The sequence below is a fragment of the Ctenopharyngodon idella genome, chromosome 3 (assembly GCF_019924925.1).
Source record: "Ctenopharyngodon idella isolate HZGC_01 chromosome 3, HZGC01, whole genome shotgun sequence".
NCBI classification, from domain to species: Eukaryota; Metazoa; Chordata; class Actinopteri; order Cypriniformes; family Xenocyprididae; genus Ctenopharyngodon; species Ctenopharyngodon idella.
Genome location: NC_067222.1, coordinates 49,691,519 through 49,713,999, shown reverse-complemented (window position 1 = coordinate 49,713,999; position 22,481 = coordinate 49,691,519). Strand labels below are relative to the sequence as shown.

At 38.4% G+C, this 22,481-nt stretch overlaps 3 protein-coding genes across 6 annotated transcripts in view; 1 reads left to right on the top strand and 2 right to left on the bottom strand.

Moving 5' to 3' along the window:
• LOC127508760 (patched domain-containing protein 3-like) overlaps positions 1-22,481 on the bottom strand; it is a 207,293-nt gene that overhangs the window by 119,671 nt on the left and 65,141 nt on the right. The window lies entirely within an intron of this gene.
• Positions 1-22,481, bottom strand: part of LOC127508717 (probable polyketide synthase 16) — a 248,369-nt gene that overhangs the window by 178,211 nt on the left and 47,677 nt on the right. The window lies entirely within an intron of this gene.
• Positions 9,605-21,192, top strand: LOC127508890 (galectin-9-like). The gene is made up of 8 exons (XM_051887364.1): positions 9,605-9,767; positions 10,821-10,909; positions 18,361-18,547; positions 19,327-19,443; positions 19,855-19,884; positions 19,981-20,069; positions 20,210-20,366; positions 20,618-21,192. Exons 1-8 carry the CDS (start codon positions 9,732-9,734, stop codon positions 20,762-20,764), a joined length of 852 nt encoding a protein of 283 aa, XP_051743324.1. The 5' UTR covers positions 9,605-9,731; the 3' UTR covers positions 20,765-21,192.

Here is a 22,481-nt window from a genome sequence, read left to right as displayed (position 1 = left end):
CGTCGCTGGACTCGGCCATCCACCTCGCGGAGGACCATATGGTGGCGTGCCCAGGGGTCGGCGAACCCCTCCCATCTGTCTCTCTCTCTCCTTCTTCCCCTTCTGTTCCTCTCTCTCGTCCTGTCCCTCTCCCCAGGTCCCGCCCACCTGTCCATCCTCGAGTCCCGCCGGGTTTGACCAGAGTCAGTTTGGGGGTCCCAGAGCCCCGCCCAGGAGGGCGGGACTGACTTCCGCTGGACAGGACCCCGCTCCTGTTTCTCCGCTTTCTCCACGCCAATCATTTACCCCACTCCCTGCCACTGGGGCGGCGGGGAGGTCTGGGCCAGCCTGTTGGCGTTGCGGGGACCCGGAGCATTTCGTGGACAGGTGCCCAGTGATGGAGGTCGGGACAATGGTCCGGGTCCCGGACGCCCCGCAGGCTGCCCCCGGTCAAGCTGGCTGGTATCAAATACCTGTGAGTATCAAGGGGGGTACCTATCAGGCCTTGGTGGATTCAGGCTGTAACCAAACCTCGATCCATCAAAGCCTGATTTCATCCGGGGCATTGGATACAAGCCGCGTGGTTAAGGTGCGGTGTGTACACGGGGATGTGGTGGTATATCCGGTAGTGCCGGTCATTATCCAAGTCAGGGGCCAAAAGCATAGCGTTGAGGTGGCAGTTAATCCGCACCTCCGGCATCCGTTAATTTTGGGGACAAATTGGCCAGCATTTTCTGAATTATTGGGTTATTTATGCACGGATGCCTCTTGGGGGAAAAAGGCGATGGTTGGGGATGCGCAAGTACAGGCGGGAGAGACTGAACAGGGACCACTGAGTGCTGCTTCAGGGGAACAGAGGGAAATTGAGAGAATAATTCTCTCGGATCGCGATGACTTTCCCCTGGAGCAGTCTCAGGATGAGACACTAAAACGTGCATTTGAGCAGGTCCAAACCATCGACGGTCAGCCTCTCCAGCCTGGACGTGCGCTTACCTATCCATATTTTGCAGTTATAAAAAATCGGTTGTATCGGGTGACCCAAGACACCCAGACAAAAGAAGATACAACCCAGTTGTTAGTTCCAAGGAGCCGCAGGGAAATGCTTTTCTAAGCGGCTCATTCTAATCCAATGGCTGGACACTTAGGGCAGGCAACGACACTAAATCGCATCATGACCCGATTCTTTTGGCCGGGCATTCACGAGAATGTGCGCAGGTGGTGCGCGTCTTGTCGTGAATGTCAGTTGGTAAATCCACCGGCCACCCCAAAAGCGCCTTTGCGCCCCCTCCCATTAATGCAGGTCCCCTTCGAGAGAATTGGTATGGACCTCATCGGGCCATTAGAGCGATCAGCCAGGGGACATCGCTTTGCATTAGTCATTGTGGATTATGCAACTCGATATCCTGAAGCAGTGGCCCTCCGCAGCATTTCCGCGAAGAGTGTTGCGGACGCACTGTTTACGTTAATCTCCCGGGTGGGGATTCCAAAAGAAATCCTCACCGATCAAGGCACGGCGTTTATGTCACGTACTTTACGCGAACTTTACGAATTATTGGGCATTAAAACGGTCCGTACCAGCGTCTTTCACCCACAAACTGACGGGCTGGTCGAATGTTTTAATCGCACGCTTAAAACCATGATTCGTAAATTCGTGCAAGAAGACGCCAAAAATTGGGATAAATGGTTAGAACCCCTGTTGTTCGCTGTGCGAGAAGTCCCGCAAGCCTCCACGGGGTTTTCCCCCTTCGAGCTTCTTTACGGACGCCAGCCCCGCGGGGTACTGGATGTCCTGAGAGAAGCTTGGGAGGACGGACCATCTCAGAGTAAAAACGAAATTCAGTATGTAATGGACTTGAGAACAAAACTCCACACTTTGGGGCGGCTATCAACGGAGAATTTGTTACAAGCCCAGGACAGACAGAGCCGGCTGTACAACAGGGGAACTAACTTACGTAAATTCGCACCGGGAGAGAAAGTGCTTGTATTGCTTCCAACGTCAAGCTCTAAATTATTAGCAAAGTGGCAAGGACCATTTGAGGTCACACGGCAGATTGGAGATCTCGATTATGAGGTTATACGGTCTGATAGGAGAGGGGCACGTCAGATTTATCACCTCAATCTCCTTAAAAAATGGAATGAGGCAGAGGCAGTGATGTTGGCGATGGTAATTGGTGGAGAGGATGATCTCGGGCCAGAGGCGAATACCAAACACCAATCTCTCGCACTGGCCCCCGGAGGAGATCATCTCTCGCCCTCCCAGCTCACTGACCTAACGAAATTACAAGCAGAGTTTGCGGACGTGTTCTCACCCCTACCGGGCCGTACTAATTTGATATCGAGACAGAGCCGGGCGTGGTAGTTCGCAGCCGGCCGTACCGTTTGCCTGAACATAAGAAAAAAGTGGTTCAGGCAGAATTAGGGGCAATGCTTGACATGGGCGTAATAGAAGAATCCAACAGTAACTGGGCGAGCCCGATAGTTTTAGTTCCGAAAACGGACGGCTCGGTTCAGTTCTGTGTGGATTATCGCAAGGTGAATGCTGTGTCGAAATTCGACGCGTATCCAATGCCACGGGTGGACGAACTGCTTGATCGGCTCGGTACGGCTCGGTTTTATTCGACACTGGACTTAACAAAGGGATATTGGCAGATCCCCTTGTCTCCATTATCTAAAGAAAAGACAGCTTTCACCACGCCGTTTGGATTACACCAATTTGTTACCCTTCCGTTCGGGCTGTTCGGGGCTCCGGCTACCTTTCAGCGTCTCATGGACAGGATTTTACGGCCCCATGCTGCGTATGCTGCTGCCTATTTAGATGACATAATTATATTTAGTCATGACTGGCAGCGGCATATGCAGCATTTGAGGGCTGTCTTGAGGTCGCTGAGAGGGGCTGGGCTGGTGAGTCGGGCGGTGGGGGTATGTGGCGAGGGGGGCGTGGTTCAGCGGAGTCAGCAGCGGGAGAGAGAGTCAGGAGACGAACGGTGAGTGAGTGGGTTAAATGCAAATGACGAACACCTGTCTCTTGTTTCAGTAATTGGTGTGGAGAGAGTATATAACACCAGGAGAAACAGGAGTGGAAGAGAGAGAGAAGGACTACTGACTGCTGCCCTGCTGGATGTCTTTTTGAGAGAGAATTGTGAATGATTTGTGAACGCTTTGTGCCTGTCTGCACCCCTTTGTTTTTTGTATATGGTGAATTAGTTCAAATAAAGCAGTCAGTAGTCAAGCCGACCCTGTCCTCTTCCTTCCTGAATCCTGAACCTTGCTACAATATGGGTATCATTTTCCGTTATTGTTACGTGAATTAAGAAATTGAGTTTTTGAATATGTGTATTCGGTATTAATGCTCATGAAAGAATATTTGAGTGATGTGTGTGTGCCTGTTTCTATGCAGGCCAGGTTTTTTGGTTTTCCTCGAACTCTCTCTCCCGGATGACTTGGGTAAATTTGGTTTTATATTCGCACATTCGGACTTCCGCGTTTAAGAATGTTCCAATAATGTGCAATAAAGTTAATGTTTGCAAATTCTAAACAGCGACATGATATTTACAACCAACGATTGTAACCCTACAACATTTTTCACAATCGATCAAAATGGGCAAGTATTATTTTAATGGCATACTTACTTGCGAACGTCCACTGAATGTCCAATGTAGTGTACAAAGTTATTGTAGCCTATGCGGAAGTCTGAATGTGCGAATATAAAACCAAATTTACCCAAGTTCCCGGATGGAAGACGGTGGGCCACCCAGTTTGATTTTTTGATTTTCAGTTGATTCGTGCGGAGTGCTCTTTGCAGTCCAGTACTGTGGTAGGATTGTGCAAACTTACAACCCACGGATTTCCCCTACTAGACACTTTCTCTTGAAATTGAATCCTAAGGAAATTTTACTTCCAGTGATTTAGGAAACTAATCTGAGCTCAGCAACGTGAACTTGAGTGAACAGAACTGGTGATCCTTGACTCATTGTGTCATACACATACACTGATAACGCACCACACAAGTGTTATATTGTAATTGTTTATTTCCATTGTTGTTCATTCAATACAATTTGTAATTTGTATGCAATTCCTTGTGGTGGTGATTTCAAACTTTTCCAAAGTGAATTGTTGATTTAGGGTATTTTTATTAATTCAAACTAACTTAGTGTGTACTTACCTGTATGAGGGTTACACTTCCAATAATGTCGCCAATCTGCTAAAGCCATCAATTGCCCAGTGAATAACAATTCTCCATCTGAAAATGAAATGCAGGTTTGTAAAATATGTTTTGCGGACGGTTTGTAATACCATCTCTCTATCTACATTTGAGGGACTATCAAAACCAGCAGGATGAAGGTAGAATTGATAATGGGCTGAAAAACAAAGCTACCTTTAACTGAAATTTTAATTAATCATTATAATAACCAAATGTGTCCGTCATGCTTGATTTTAGCTTTCAAGGAAAAAGAATAATGAAATAAACGTGTAACTTACCTAATGAGCTTATGGTTGCCATCCAGATGCTATAAAGAATTTGGCCCGGCAACTTGGTATGTCCGCCTGCGTAGTCTGAAAGTCATGGCTCTGCACTTAGAACATGACAAGACAATATACAGCAATATTTGCCTACTGTTCCGTTAAAAAAAAAAAAAAAAAGTTAAACGACGGACATTCATTTTCAGGTATGCACTTCTGACCTTTTTGGATTTTTCATATTTTAATGGTGTTATTCTTCACACAATGGACAAAGAAACATTAATAGCCTATAGTTTTCAGCATGTCAGATAAGAGTGAATGTTTGTATATCTGTTGTCATGATTTCTTCAGTAATTTCACAATCATTTGAAAATTATTCATAAAACTCGAAATATCATTCTCAAACTTATACTAAACATGGCAAAACTGGCAACTTTCATATTCAAGTAGCCTATGTCTCGTGTTAGGAAAGTGTCTAAAATATAACATTTTCTAATTAGATCACATGCATTATTTTACACACTGGTGATCAAAAGTTTGAAATGAGACTTCTTTAATGTTTTTGAAAGAGGAAGGCAGAATTTATTTCATCGAAAATACAGTCAAATAGCTGTTTTCTATGTGGATTTATTGTAAAATGTAATTTATATATGGACTGATTTAATGTTAGGTATTGAACTTTAGTGATATTAAACTTCCCTGTATGGAAAAGAGATTTGATTTTTTTTTTTTTTTTTCAAAATTATACTATTTGCCATGTGCATCAGGAAAGACAAATAATAACATACAGAAGTATGCCAGTCATTCATTAAAGTTAATGATAAGCATTTCAATAATAATAATAATTAAAAAAAAAAAAAATAGCATTTATATTTCTGTATAAATAGCATTTATATTTTTATGTTATAAAAAGTGGTGTAAAAAATTGCTCTGTGCATAATGAGCTGGTGGGTTTTATGGTGAGGTGTGTTGCGGACCAGGTGTGATGGGCCGCTTTGTGCCAGAAAGTCCAGGCCCACTTTTTTGCCCCAGTCCGCCCCTGAACGCAATGATAATCCGATTTATAATCGTGTTGATGTTTGTTGATTCGGAAATCTCTCCTCGTTTCAGGCAGCTAATCAAATTGTAGTGACAGGGGTTACTCCTTCAAAAGTTAGCTGGCTCTGGTAAAGTTATATTATTAGGAAAGTTAGCTAAAAGTTAACTGCGCCTAATACTGAGCAATTTTAACATTCACAACATGCAAACATCAATAAAAATATTAAAGTTATTAAAAACAATCAACATGTAGTAAGAAACAAGAAGAAAGTTGGATGAACACATTTAGTTTGTAGATACTGCACTTCGCTTTTGCAATAGTGTTTTAGTTGTTTAAGGTCATCCAAAGGCAGAGTGCAGTATCTACATTTTGGGGGTCAAAGGTCACATCAGTATGACCACTGATGTGACCTTTGACCCCCAAAATGTAGATACTGCACTCTTTTTTATCTATAAAAAAATTCTTCCTAAGAAGGAATTACATGAATGCATTACCACTAATCTACCCACAACATGTTTGACTGGCTGGTATAAAAACTTTTGTTTTTCTCAGTTTCAGTGTTTGCGTAGTTACTGCACTTTGCCTTTGTAGAGCAGTTTAAACAAACACTTTTGTTTGTACTTGGGAAAAGAGTAAAGCATATTGATTTCACCTGATTTGACATGTTCCTGTAAAGTGGCAAATTCACTTTGTTTTATGTGGTTTTCAAAAGAGACTCCTAGTCAAGTAATCAGTGTTGCTGTAACATGGGGTGGCCAACGTCAGTCCTGGAGAGTCAGAGTCCTGCAGAGTTTAGCTCCAACCCTGAAAATTCACCTGTCTGTATCATCCTAGTAACCCTTCAGACCTTGATTAGCTTGTTCAGGTGTGTTTGATTAGGGTTGGATCAAAACTCTGCAGGACTGTGGCTTTGCATGACTAATGTTGGCCACCCCTGGTTTAGAGGAAATAATAAGTTAATATTACCCATTTTTATAATAATAAGTTTATTTTATATAGCGCCTTTCTGCAAACTCAAGGTCGCGTTACAATATTAAAACGCATAAATATGACACCAGACAGAAAAACAATACGGAAACATAAAATACATAACATGAATCAGATCATACAGTCAGAGGTCAGAGAAAAAAGAAAGAAAAAAAAAAAAGATATGTTTTAAGGTGGGTTTTGAAATCATGCAATGATGAGAGATCACAAATGTGTTTGGGAATGGAGTTCCAGAGTGTGGGGGCAGAGATACAAACCGACCACCGAACAATGCTAACTTGTGCCGTGGAATCAACAACAGACCAGTGTCAGAAGATCTTAACGTGCGAACAGGAGAGCAGGTATGAATGAGATTAGAAATATACTGGGGGGGCAAGACCATGAAGTGCTTTGAATGTGATAAGGAGTATCTTGTATTGAACACGAAAACGAACGGGTAGCCAATGAAGTCTGTGTAGAATGGGAGTAATGTGAGAAGATTTCTTTGAATAAGTGTGAACCCTAGCTGCAGAGTTTTGAATATATTGGAGCTTATTAATTGTTGTGTTTGGTAAACCAGAGAAAAGGGAATTACAGTAGTCGAGTTGAGAAGTAATGAAGGTGTGAACCAGTGTCTCGGCATCATTGATATTGTAGTGTCTGGACCAATCAGACACACAATTATTCATTATATTTAATGAATAATCCAGGAAACTCTCCCCACAAATTTCTGTGATCCTAAAACTACTACTAGCATCCCAAATTAAGCTAACACACAGGCAGAATTAGGTGTCCTATTACAGGACACAGGAAAACTGATAAGAACTTTTAATGATCAGAAAGAATTTGCAGAGACTTGTGACTCTGACTTAATTCTTTCTGAGAAGGACAAATAAACCCTTTTAATCCTATATGTTCTATATATAACCGCATGAGAAATGTATAAATGTGTATCCAATTTTCCCTTCTCATGATTTTCCTTTTAAAGGGTTTGGCTTATGTATTAATTCTCTCTTTTGAACTCCTTTGTATTAATGTTTCAGAGTTGCATACTACTGTATGGTTAACTAAAATCACATGGGTAGCATGTTTGGTGTGGATGGACTCCAACTTTCATTTCCCATTTGGTAATTTATGTTACATGTTGCTAACTCTATGACACAATAGTATTATAAGAATCTAGAAGGTTCTTCTCTCATACATCCAACCCAATCTCTTATGCTAATATCTTCCTAGAGAACAAAGTGTGCAACATCTGGATCAACACGCACATTCGCAAATTTCTATATATCCTAATTATTGTTAATATGTAATTCATTTTTCCAGGAGCTCTTTGCTTCTACCTTCAATTAAATTGTTAACAGTGATTGTATATTAATTGCCTAAATTACTACATTATTAGCTAACTGCATTCTCCAAATTGTAATGTTGACATGCATTCTCTGTAAAGCTGCTTCGAAACTATATGTATTGTGAAAAGCGCTATACAAATAAATGTGAATTGAATTGAATTGAATTGAACAAAGACTCTTAAAAAAAAAAAGTTCCCTCCGAAGGGACAACTCCTTATTGGCTCAGACACCTCAAGAGTGACATCTTCACTCTAAAATTACTGATCACAAGATCACACTGGGTTCTTTTACTGAGAAAATTCTGATGTGAAGATGATGCTAAGAAGCTAGAAGCTTCTAAGGAACCCCAAGCTTGTGCCAGGCTCCAGCCTAGACTTTCCATTCACCAAAGATCCTCTGAATCCAACTGGTTCTCTTTCATCAAGACAAAATCAGCTAAGATCAACGGGAGCCTCCACAAATTGCATCAGGACAGTGTAATTCAAATTGGCGAGACATGCAAGTATCAAATTTAGTCTCATTATTTGATACATTAAGTATCCTTAGACCTTTTAAAGAAGGGTGCGTTAGAACTAAACGTTTGCTCAAGGCTGCTGATCTGCTGAATTTCAAACAATGCTGTAACTTCTTGGTTTCCTGTATTCTGCTTTAGCTCTCTTTCCCTTGGTAAACTGTATGCATGTATGTGTGTGAATGTTAGAGTAGTTTAAGTGTTTAGTCTAGTTAATAAAGTCTTGTTCATGTCGCACATAAAGTTGTCCATGTTTCACGCTCATATACTGGAGTCCCTTATCATGCAGATCTTGACTACATGCTCTGAGTAGTACTGTACAATAAGACTGTTATTTCCCATAACCTGGAAATGAACATTTCTTAGAATTAATAAACAATTAACACTGAGTGTTCATTGGCCAAACAGGTTAATTGATTGTAATATTAATTTTATTACGTTAAGTTAATTTTATTACCTGATCCAAATATTTATAATTAATTATAACTAGTTATGATTAATTATCAATATTTCTTTTGAGCTAATTTGCTACAATATTTAAGAAGGGATGTAAACGTGCAATATTACAGAAGTGAAAGAAGGCAGACTTAGTGAGTGAAGAAATGTGAGGAAGGAAGGAGAGAGATGAGTCAAAGATTATACCCAGGTTTTTAACAGAGGTGGAAGGTCGAACCAAGACTCCAGCAATGTTAACATTGTCAAGACAGTAACGAGCTAAAGTTTTTGGTGAACCAACAAGAAGTAGATCTGTTTTATCGGCATTGAGTTTGAGAAAGTTACTGGTCATCCAGGCATTTATATCATTAATACAAGCAGATATGGAGTTGGTCAGAAAAGGAGAATTGTGTTGAGAGCTAATATAGAGTTGGGTGTCATCTGCATAGCAGTGGAAGTTGAAGCCATGATAACGGATAATGTTACCGAATGGGAGCATGTAGATGATGAACAGTAAAGGCCCGTGAACAGAAACCTGGGGGACACCGTGAGAAACAGTGGCAGTCGTTTTTTTTTTTTCCCCTCTCTCTTCAAATATTTGAGTTACTTTAATTTGTTGGACCTTCTCAGTTGTATTTGTAATGATACCAAATGTAGTAGCTCAGATCTACATTTACTCAATTCATAAGGTATATGTAATTGATTTCATTGCTTAAAAATGTACTCAACATTTTTGTGTAAAAATGTTTAACCAAAAAAAAAAAAAAAAAAAAAAAAAAAAAAGTACATTATAGTTAGATTTTAACCCAACCATAAACACAGAGGCGCAACCCAGCATCCAATCCAGCATGTTTTAGAGCAAATACACAAACGTTAAACATTAACTGTCTAGATACTTAGACATTTTGTATGTGGTGTTCAGCCTCAAATAGCCTACCAGACTGAAGACAAACTTTAAGACTGCAGGAGCTCTTAATAATCTGACCAAATGGCTCTGCATCAGCAACTGCCATTTTTCAACCCAGTAAGTGAACAATTATTTTAAACCTGATATATAATTTAATTTTTAAAAAAGTAGCAAATTCCTCATAGACAGTAAATTTCCCAGTGTTAAATTAACTCCACTCGGTGTTCATATGGGAACCAGCAGGGTTTTAAAGTAAGCAGAGTTAGAGTTAATTAGATACTTTAGTGATTAATTGAGTGATGATTGTTTGATTATTGAAGACACCTGATGATAATGAACAAAATCACTGAAGGAAAGAGAAACACTACAGCAAGAACTACAGCTGACTTTCAACCACAGCCTTAGATGAAATCAACTGAAAAGACATTAAATCTCTTTTATTACAAACCAGACTGACTTTATTTCTGTCATTCGTCTAAAGTTCTTTTGAGAATTAACAGGTTTAGATGTTGCTGTTTTATTGATTATTCTTCCTTTTTACTTTGGTTGGACAGTTTGGCTCTTTGTTTTTTATGTCAGTTAATTCTCAAAAAAGAACTGTAGACAAATTACAGAAATAAAGTCAGTCTGGTTTGTAATAAGAGAGATTTAATGTCTTTTCAGTTGATTTCATCTAAGGTTGTAGCTGGAAGTCAGTTGTAGTTCTTGTGTTTCTCTTTTCTTCAGTGATTCTGATTATTATCATCAGGTGTCTTCAATAATCTAACAATCATCACTCAATTAATCACTTAAGTATCTAACTCTAACACTGTGTCTGCGCGACAACAAATTCCCAGTTCTATTCTGATGAAGTTTAAGTGCTCTGCAATGGCCGGTTTGTCTCATTCGGTGTAGACAGCTTTTAGCTGTTGCGGCGTGATGAGTCTGGTGTAGACACTTTGTAACTCTGCTTTAGTGTTACTTTTAATACCCTGGTGGTTCCCATATGAACACCGGGGAACATTGATTTTTGGTTGCTGATCTAGACAATCAGAAACATGAAAAGATTATTTATTGTGGGGAAAATCACTCTGGGATTGTTACTCATTTCATTAATAATGATAGAAGTAGTATGAAGATGAACAAGCATTCATTTTATGGATATCTTGTCTATGAAATCCTTTCACACAGAGTGTCCCGTTCAGTACTCCGATCCAGGGTGGATTGATGGACGGAATGATTATTACTTTATCTGGGCGGGTTTTGCCAGATGCAGAAGAGTGAGTAACTCTCACTGTCTCTCTGTAAATGTATGAATGAGATTTTATCTGGTCAATTATAGTCTTATCAGAAAGATAAACAAGAATGTTTTGTTGTGTTTTACATTTCTTTGTGCAATTGATGTTTAGTAATAGAGTCAAAATAGCAAATGCAAAGCATTTAACCCTACAGTTTTAGGGAGCTTCAATGTTTTGGCAATTACAGAAACATTAGATGATAGTCACCCCAATTCCAAAAAGTTGGGATGTTTTGTAAAATGCAACAAAAATCAAGCATATGTAATTTGTTAATTCTTTAACCCTTTGAGCGGTACGGTCCCACATATGGGATTTTTATTTCTGTGCCCCTGAGCGTACGGTCCCACATATGGGATTTCGAACGTTCAGCAACGTCACATAACTGCCAGATTCAAACTGTGCTTTCGTGCTTTGGCTGCGAGACGGACGCGCTCAGCTCTTGTCATATACCAAAGCTATGCAGTGTTTTCAGCCACATAATGCTTCTTTTAAGGTTTCAGACATTTAAATACACATAAGCACCATTAAAACAATACATTTAGAGTTTATAAAATACGCACTGATGTCAGACATCAGTGGAAGCAGCAATAACAATCCATTCAAATATAATTTGCCGACATTTATTCATATCAGACACACATAATGGGCCTAAGTAACTATAAAGTTTACTCTATTATTCTTCCAGTTCACCAGCCACTTACTTGCATATATTTCGGGAGAAACTGATGAATTCACATGCTGTAAATCGGACTGACAGGACTCTGTGAACTGCAGCGCAAACTAAGATGGCGGCACCCATCTCGCATTATAGGTCAAGATAAAGATCGTTTATAAAGGTTTTTAAACGACAGAACACACTCACTTACACATATTTGAGAATCGGAATATCATATGGTTGATGACATGGTAAGCAAGTTTGCGAATATTTTAAATGAAAAAGGAAAAACAAAATAATAGCGATCCATCTGTCATACAGTGTTATTGTGGCTGCGTTCAGCGCTCGTGACACGCAAGACGCGTCGCCATGGAAACAATAAGGGCAAACGTTCTGAAATAATGGTCGCCTTAAAAAAAACTCACTCTGGGGGGTCAGTTAGAATATTTTAAACTCACGCTTGAAAGGGTTAAAACCTTTATGCAATTGACAAAAGTACAAAGAAAATATTTCCAATGTTTGTACAAAGTGGTTAGCCATGACCCATCTTTGCTTGCAAAGAGTGAGATGCCCCTTTTACACCCAATCATGAAACTCTCACCTATTCACCTGATTATTGTAGACTGTTTAAAAACAGTTTAACTAATCTTTTCACTTTTATTTTGTCTCTGTCCCAACTTTTTGGGAGTGTGTTGCAGTCACCAAAATCAAAATTTGTTTATATTTACAAAATACATTTATTTTGGTTACTGAAAACATTGGCAATATTTTCTTTGTACTTTCGGCAAACTTAAATTAAACAAATTAGTTCAATCAAATTAACTTTTATGAATATTTAGAACTTTCTTTTTTGTTCACAAAACTGACACATTTTGACTATTACCTGAATTGTTTCATTATTTTGAGTTTAATGAACTTGTTTCTTTTAATTTAGACAAACTTAAATTTACCTGATACTGTCCTGGGATTTCTATTTCCCAGCATGCTTTGCCATGACACTCGAAAAGGAGAATAAATGCTAAAATTAAGTGTTATATAATGTTTTTGTGCAAGATTAAGTGGGGGATTTAGTAGTGTTTAATGCTTTGCTATTCCAATTTAGCAGAGTTTCTGTTATGTGGGGTTTTTTAGGGCCCTGAAAGGGCTTGGGGGCTTTTGGGGCCCTTAACGTGCTTAAAAACTCTTGAAGATTTGCACACAGGTCAGAATCCACGGGCATGGCAGGGGAGCTCTAAGGCGCCACCCTTAAAGGCAATCTGAAATCATGGTCACATACTAACATGTATATTAGGGATGTGCATCTCCATAACTGAGGCTGATGCGATACGCATCTCGATGCATAGCCAACGATACGATACATTAAAGATGCTAATGAAGTGGAGCTGAGAGATTTGTGCTCACGCATTTCATTGATGCGCTCTCGACATCTGTCATAAAAATAACTATAGAATCCGGAAGTACTAGAAAATTAACGATCAAAATAAGGATAAATGAATGGAGAATATCTCCTGTTTTTCTGTGGCTGCTCGAGCCCTCAGGATCGGCGCTTATGGTTTTATAAACAAGGCCCAGTTCGATGCTGGATTTGCAGATCATTTGAAACTGAAAGATGGAGCGGTCACAGCGGTAATGATCCCGGTCATGAGTCGGAACCGCAGGTGGTGAGTAAAACTGCATCAAATGTCTGTTTTGTTGGCAATAGGCGCCTAAGTGCATATAATGTAAACAACACGAACGTAGTGAATTCGTAAATACATTGTTCATCATTCACTATACACTATATTCATTATAGTGATTCAAAAGTTATCCATGGATAATGCGATGGTGTATTGTGTGTGTTTAAATACATGTTTAGTTGACCATTGATAGTTTCGCTACGCAAAAGCTGCGCGTGCTCGTCACTCTTTAGCTTCGCCCACGGCACGCCTCCAGAAGCTCGGCTGTTTTCGGAAAGACTCGGTACAGCGTATCTTTCTTGTACACTGTGCCTTCTGATTTCTAACGCATGGCCTTTCACAAACATTGTGTCATGTTAATCTATATTCTATGTGACTCTCAGGACACGCCTCGGTCTCGTAGTGTTGGGATACCTCATATTCACATAGCAGCAGTGGTGATGAGAGAAACGTGCATGAGAAACAGTTTAGAGAGGGTCACAAATTGTTCACTTTCTAAATAATAGAAGTGTAGCGCATCTACTAATAATTATATATAAATAAATTGGTTTTTACCGATGTGAATATGTTAGAAACGATGCATCACGATACAAATGCCAACTTGTATCTGATGCACACTTTTTAAATCGATGCATCGCATCGTTAACTTTTATGCCGATGCACCGATATAAATCGGTGAATCTTACCATACCTAATGTATATGTATGAAACTCGGTACACATATAGATCTCATCGGGCCGAACAACTTCGCACTCAATGTCATTAGCTCCGCCCAACAAGAAGTCGGCTATTTAGGGTTGTTTGCAAAACGCATGATCTGGAATTTAATATACTCCTCCTGGGGAATTCATCCAGTCGTCACCAAACTCAGTCAGCATGAAGTCAAGACATTAAGGATGCTAAATTGCAAGCAGATTTTTGATATCTTGAACGGTTTGTTGCGAGAAAAGGGAAACAGGAAGTGTGTTTTAACTTTTGCATACATTGACTTATTTTGATGAAACTTCAGCTGTGTGTTCTTTGAAGGAGGCAGAACACATAGATGTGACTATTGTCAAAGTCATAGTGCCACCAACTGCCAGCAGGAAGTGTGTCAATTTCAATTTTAATTTTTAACTTAATTTTACTCCATTGGCTTCAAACTTCTTCAATCAAAACAGGGCAGGCGTAGACCTGTGAAATGATTCTTGATACTTTAAATACTGTTGCCATGGCAACACATCAAACTTTAATAATATTCTTGGGTGTTTTTGAGACTCTTATCATGCTTCAAATTGCTTGAAACTCGACACACACATCAGAGATGTTGGCAAGTAGACATGGGCCAAGCCTTAGAAATGGGTTGGGAGGAGGGGCTCTATAGTACCACCTTTTGACAAAAGTATGGGGGTCAGTTTTACCTATAGTTACAAAACTCGGTACACATATTGTTCTCATCGAGCCGGACAACTTTCTAATTTACACTCATTAGCTCTGACCAACAGGAAGTTGGCTATTTTGCTTACAATGTGGATTTTTTGAAAAATCAGGCTCTGAATTTTAAACTACTACTCCTAAAAGGGTTTATTTGATTCAGACCAAACATTTTTTACCATGGTGCTAACATTGAAGATGTTAAATTGCAAACAGATATTGGATATCTCGAATGGCGTTGCCATGGCAAGAGATTAAAAAAATGTCAAAAAAGGGACACAGGAAGAGTTTCATATCTTCTAAAAAATACATTATACACAATGTATTTCTATATAGAATAATACAAATGTTTGAAATAAACACATTTTATTCTTACTTTTTCAATTCAAAAAGCATGTGTAAGTTAAAAGTAGGCAGATTAGTTTAAAAAAAAAAAATACATGTCATACATAGTATGCACTAGCAGCATATTCCTATTTTTAAACAGGGTTGAGAACTTGTTGAGGACGTTGACAACACTGTTTTCAGGTATAATTACATTTAGTGGGTATTCTATTTGGATGCATATATTTAGACATTATCAAAGACTAGTTTCTGTGACACCGTAATTTTATTTTTTTGTGGTGTGTGGGATGGGTGTCAGTGACACTTTTGATGGTGTAGATTTTAACAATTTCATTGCTGTGTGCTTTGTCCTGCATTGAAGGATAGGAAATCTCTTAGGCCTTGTCTTTTTTCGAGTTTGAATAACAAAATAAATGCATAGAACCACTTCATTTGTTGGGCACTGAGTTTAATAATTAGGTTACTAAAAATATAAAAAGACCTTAAGATAAATACTGGACTTAAAAACATTTTTGAGCTGTGCACTAATTTCAAACTGACCTATGACATCCTATGACTTGAAATTCATCTAAATTTAAATGATCTCATGGATGTAGCTGTTGTGCTTCACAGTCATAGTGGCACCAGGTGGCTGCAGTAAATGTGGTGTATTCAAACAACTTAGATATACAAACCCGATTCCAAAAAAGTTGGGACACTGTACAAATTGTGAATAAAAAAGGAATGCAATGATGTGGAAGTTTCAAATTTCAATATTTTACTCAGAATACAACATAGATGACATATCAAATGTTTAAACTGATAAAATGTATCATTTTAAGGGCAAAAATAAGTTGATTTTAAATTTAATGGCATCAACACATCTCAAAAAAGTTGGGACAAGGCCATGTTTACCACTGTGTGGCATCCCCTCTACTTTTTATAACAGTCTGCAAACGTCTGGGGACTGAGGAGACAAGTTGCTCAAGTTTAGGAATAGGAATGTTGTCCCATTCTTGTCTAATACAGGCTTCTAGTTGCTCAACTGTCTTAGGTCTTCTTTGTCTCATCTTCCTCTTTATGATGCGCCAAATGTTTTCTATGGGTGAAAGATCTGGACTGCAGGCTGGCCATTTCAGTACCCGGATCCTTCTTCTACGCAGCCATGATGTTGTAATTGATGCAGTATGTGGTCTGGCATTGTCATGTTGGAAAATGCAAGGTCTTCCCTGAAAGAGACAACGTCTAGATGGGAGCATATGTTGTTCTAGAACTTGGATATACCTTTCAGCATTGATGGTGCTTTTCCAGATGTGTAAGCTGCCCATGCCACACGCACTCATGCAACCCCATACCATCAGAGATGCAGGCTTCTGAACTGAGCGCTGATAACAACTTGGGTTGTCCTTGTCCTCTTTAGTCCGGATGACATGGCGTCCCAGTTTTCCAAAAAGAACTTCAAATTTTGATTCGTCTGACCACAGAACAGTTTTCCACTTTGCCACAGTCCATTTTAAATGAGCCTTGGCCCAGAGAACACGCCTGTGCTTCTGGATCATGTTTAGATATGGCTTCTTTTTTGACATATAGAGTTTTAGCCAGCAACGGCGAATGGCACGGTGGATTTTGTTCACCGACAATGTTTTCTGGAAGTATTCCTGAGCCCATGTTGTGATTTCCATTACAGTAGCATTCCTGTATGTGATGCTATCTGTCCCAACTTTTTTGGAATGTGTAGCTCTCATGAAATCCAAAATGAGCCAATATTTGGCATGACATTTCAAAATGTCTCACTTTCAACATTTGATATGTTATCTATATTCTATTGTGAATAAAATATAAGTTTATGAGATTTGTAAATTATTGCATTCCTTTTTTTTCACAATTTGTACAGTGTCCCAACTTTTTTGGAATCGGGTTTGTAGTTCTTTTACATGTGCCTGCTGTAAATGCATCCCTGAAACATTCCCTGAAATGTTTCCCTGAAGCAACTGGGGTGGCGGTGACTTGGGCCTGTCATCGCTGCTTGCAGCTTTTTTGTTTGTTTGTTTGTTTTTTGGGGGGAGTTACCATCATGGTGACTAGTGGAGAATGAGCTTAGTTTGAGAACACGTACATGATGAATGTTATCTAGCACTTTAGAATACTGATCCTTCATTAATGAATAACTACACAGGAACAAATGAGTAATGCATTATTAACGCTCTAGTAACTACTATTAACTAACAAGAAACTCTGATTAATGAATTAGTAAGTAACAGTGCTCAGTTGAAGGTAGTAGTTCACTATTAGCTAATCAGTAACTACTGTTTTTTCATACCTCCCAGAGAACTACTAAGAACTACTATACACAGGTTCATAATTAACATGAATGATGCATAATGTATAATTAATTCTAAAGTAAAGGTCAGGGTAACCCACTAGTAATGACTGAAGTATTACCAAATCCTTCAGAAGGAATTACTAATCATTTTGATCAGTATTATAAAGTGAAAAACATGATAACTCTCTAGTAACTACTGAAGTCATTGTAAAAAAAACACTTTTGAGGTTTTTGTACAGTTTTGTACAGTAATTCCTTCTGATGTATTTGGTAACGTAAGTAATTACTAGTGGGTTACAATGATATTCACTTTAGAATACTGATCCAAATAAGTAGTAGAATTATGTAGTAACTCTTGAGTTATTACTATCCAATACTTTACAAAAACCTCTAAAGTTTATAATGACTTCAGTAGTTACTAGAGAGTTATCATGTTTCTCACTTTATAATACTGATCCAAATAATTAGTAATTCCTTCTGAAGGATTTGGTAATACTTCAGTCATTACTAGTGGGTTACCATGACCACTATTACTCAATAATGCATTACTCATTTGTTCCTGTGTAGTTATTCATTAATGAAGGATCAGTATTCTAAAGTGTTACCAAATGTTATATATTGCCGTACTCTTTCAGCAATTGCTATACTATGCTAATGCTATCAAAGAATTTTGTTACCAATTAGCATTTGTTGAATTAGCTAGTTATAGCTAGCTAAATTTCCACTACTACAAATATTAGTTGAGATTACATGATAAATTTAAGTTAAATGCATTAATTAAATTACTCAAAAATGTATGAGTACAAAATTGAAATCTAAAAAAATAAGTTAAATTTTTTTAGATTTCAAAGTTAAGAAATCCTATGTAACTGATTACCTCAATTTTTTGAGTTTTGCCAACTTATTCTGGTTTACAGTGAATTATTCAAATGTTAAATAGAATTAACAAATTTGTTGATTTTACTGCATTTTACAAAATGTCCCAACTTTTCTGGAACTGGGGTTGTATATTGTATTGCATGTTTTTCTCTTTCTGTTCCAGATTCAGTGTGAACCTTCACAATGGGTCCAATATAGCTCTGGACTTAAAAGCTCGTTATGAGTGTAGCCTGAATATAGAGCATGACACCAGCCAGAAGTGGGGCTCAGAGCAAAAGAGGTTTGAAACTCCCTTCTCGAGAGGCCAGCTGTTTGTTCTCCAGATCCTTGTTACACTGGGGTCATACAAGGTTATTGAATTCAGTTCCTCTTTACTGTCTATAAATAGCTTCTGAAATCAAGCGTATCGTTAGTTCTGGCAGGCCACATCAAGCTGACTCTCTGCTGATCCACATCTACGCCTATCACAGAATCCATACATATATAGGTCCATTCAGAATTATAAGCAGCTTTATCATGTTGCTCAGGAGCTAATTACTCTCGTCCAGTCAGGACTTGGCCTTCTGATATAACTCTCTGAATCAGACTCAAATTATTTACATTAAGAATTAATGATATCTGCAATACCTTTATGTTGGTTCTGTTCTGTTTACCCTAGGGCAGTGGTTTTCAACCATGTTTCTGGAGCCCCTGGAGTGGACCTGATAGAACTATCTATCACACATAGGGGTGCAACGGTTCTCTGTAAAAACTCCACTTACGGTTCGGCACGCACTTGCACCGCAGTTAATCTTGAATGACGACACATCTATAGGCTAGTATGGTTTGTGAAAATAGCAGTGTTATTTTATACTTGATTATTTTCTATACCTGAAAACAACTGTTTATTTTATTTGAATCTTTGCTCTATTGTATTGATTTGTGCTGTTGCTTGTACTTTGATTATTTGTTCTTATTTTCTTTACTTTTATTTGACAGTAGTCCTTTTTCCCTGAACATAGCACATACCGAACCGTACCGAAACCGCAAGCCTAAAACCGTGATACAAACCGAACCGTGAGCAATTTGAACCATTGCACCCCTAGTCACAAATGATCTTTCCATCATTAATGTGTCTACCTTTTTCTAGGTAAGTATCAATGAGAAACCCTTCATGGACTACAAGCACCGTTTACCGTTCAAATCGGTGGACAGTTTTCATGTGGATGGAAAGGTGGCGCTGAATTTAGTTGCCTTCCAGCTCGCGGTAAGAACTAAAAAACTCACATATAATGAAATAAATATAGACACTGGAAAATAACCAGAGTGATTTGGAGAGATTTCAGAGCAGGATTGTTCAGCAATGAGAAAATAAATGTATTTAAACCATAGTTCTACCCAAAGGCGTTTTTTAAAAAAAAATTTTTATATATATATTATTATTTTTTTAACACTAACATTTTAAAAATGGTCTGTCATGTGATTCATTGCTTTAAATTGTCTTGCCTTGGACTGAATTCATTGCTTTAATCACTGGTATGATTTCCTTTAACAAGAGAGAAATATCAGCATTTATACCTCACCACTGTTAAAATCACATCTTATCGTATATAATGACAAAAATAATTATGCAGTTTTCTTGAAAGTCACATAGATCTGAATTTCATTTCATTTACAGCCCCATCTTGTTGCACCTCCAGGATCTTTTGTAAGTTATCAGAAAAGCTAAATAGTTCATATTCAATACAGTATCACATTGTATAGTTTATTATACATATCTTATATTCATTTGATCCACAATCAGAAAGTCCCGTACAAAAGCATCATCCATGGTGGACTTCACGCTGGCAAAGTCATCATCGTCCAAGGGTTTATACAGTCTCAACCATATAGGTTTGACAATATTATTTCTCTCTGATGCTTATAAGATACACTATCTGTTTCAAAAAATGGTTTTAAATATTGTCTAATACCGCTGAAATCTGATCTTTTCATAAAAAATATAATTTCATATCCCTTTCTTTCTCCAACAGAATAGTAATTAGTCTACGGCACAAACATGGAATTGCGCTTGACTACAGTCCTCGTTTTGATGAGAATGTGGTTGTGCGCAACACTTATGAGGATGGGCAATGGGGCGAGGAGGAACGGTCTAAACCCATGCCGTTTAAAAAAGGGGAACCGCTGCTGGTAAACATACATACAGCTTTATAACTGCCTGTGTATTTGCTTTCTGTTCAAATGGACAATGTGGATATGCCTGAATATAGTTTGGACAACGACTGTACAATTAGGGTGCACCATGAACAAGTCCCATACTTGTTCTGCAGCAGCAGCTGTATAGCATATCTATTCCACCAAGACAAAACATTTAGAAAATATCTAATTTTTTTCTACAATATTGAAAAGTTTTACATTTTTGTCTTGTATGTGCATTTCAGGTCGTCATTTTTTGCGGTCAACATCAATACGAGGTGTTCGTTAATGGTGAAAAAGCTCACACTTACAGCCATCGCTTCACTAATCTGGAAGAGATTGATGTTTTAGACATTCGAGGAGATGTGCAGCTGACCTTTGTGCAGCCCTAGGATTTCATCAGTATCTATGAGAAATGTGTAGATAGGCCAGCACTATATAAGCAAATGCTGTATTACACTGTGTATTCATATGCAAAGATATTTGGCTTGGATGCACATTAATACGATACTCATGTGATTGACCATAGATTCAGTGAGAAAATAATGAAAAATAAACGTAAGACTGTTTAAAAAATAAGAATGTCTGTTGAGGTCTGACAGAAAAGATGTCAATCTGGTTAGTAATAAGTGAAGCTGGTATGAAGTAGCTTTTAGCCCCCTAAAATGGCTTGATCCACCTTGAAGGACATCAAAACATGATCATAATGCTGTTGAACAATGTATGAATCAAACAGTTTTAAAACATAACAAAATGAACATTGTGACATATAGGTGAGTTATAAGAACTTAATTTCAAATAAAATTATAATTAAGAATAATGAAGATATAAAATTGAATTTATGTTCATTAGTGTTTTCATCCCTTTTCTAAGCGCAAACATCTTTCGCCCGCTGCTGGATATCTAGATAGTTATTTTGTCACTTGATTTACTCACACAAGCACTTCTGAACAGCAGCTGGGTATTCCAGAAAGCCAGATGTAACCGAGCGATAGCCAATGATTCCGACTATGCCACCGGGGTTTTGAAACCCACGGAAAAAAATTAAACATAGCAACTCAAGTTCTATAGCTAGTAAATGAAGAACAGAGACGTGACCTTCAAGTACAACACTTTTATTAACAATCAGTACTGAAATCTTTGAGTAAGCAATCAACTTCACATTTATAACCATCTAAAAAAGATAGAATCACAATTAGACTTTAAGTCAAATATTAAAATCATAACCCACAATTCTTGAATGCAAGATCAACCAAGCCTGCGGGAAGAAGAGAAGAAGTCACCACAACCTCGAGAGCACACACTACACGTGCACTAATGTACACCAACCAACAAACTTAAAAAGGTGTAGTGAATAATGTAAATAACTCTACACTCTCAAATCAATACCCATGCAGTGCAGGAAACCTCACGCCACATGCAGTAAAGGAAAGACCCAGATGACCCCATTGGAAAGTACTCCTTTAAGCTAAAGTACGCAGGTTGGCTCCTAGATCACAGAAAAATGGGTTAAAAACTCCCCTTTTCTCCACACATCATATAGACCCTTAGTGGTTAGTACAAACAGGACTCAAATAGCAAAATCAATAATAAATATAGCTGCAAGCAGCAATTCGGGGCCAAGCCTCGAAGGCACCGCAAGCAGAGCAACACAGCAAACAGTACAGCACAGTTCGCAGCATTATAACTCTGGAAAAAAGATTAATAAGGAAAATCTGTTCAGTCATTTATGTGTGGCTTAGTCAAAAGATCATCTGATCAAATTTTGGTCAAAATTGGACACAATATGAAGGAGTACAAACTGTATGAAATATAGGTCAGTTCAGAGTGCACAGGTGATACAGGTACTGAATGTTTGATCACATCATTACAAATAAGTGTGAACAATTTTGAGTCATTGTGTGTAAAGGATGACAAATGTGTTGTAGTTGTGCTTAACTTTTGGTGCTTGTGTTTACCTTTTTGAAGCAAAAGTGCATCACAGTGTGAAATGTTTTAGTGAGTGAGAATGTGTTTAGAGTTTTGCAAAAAGAGTTAATGAGATTTGCAAACAGCGTCTAACTGCCTAAACTTGCTTAAGGTTTTGCAGAAAGAGTGATTTATTTGACA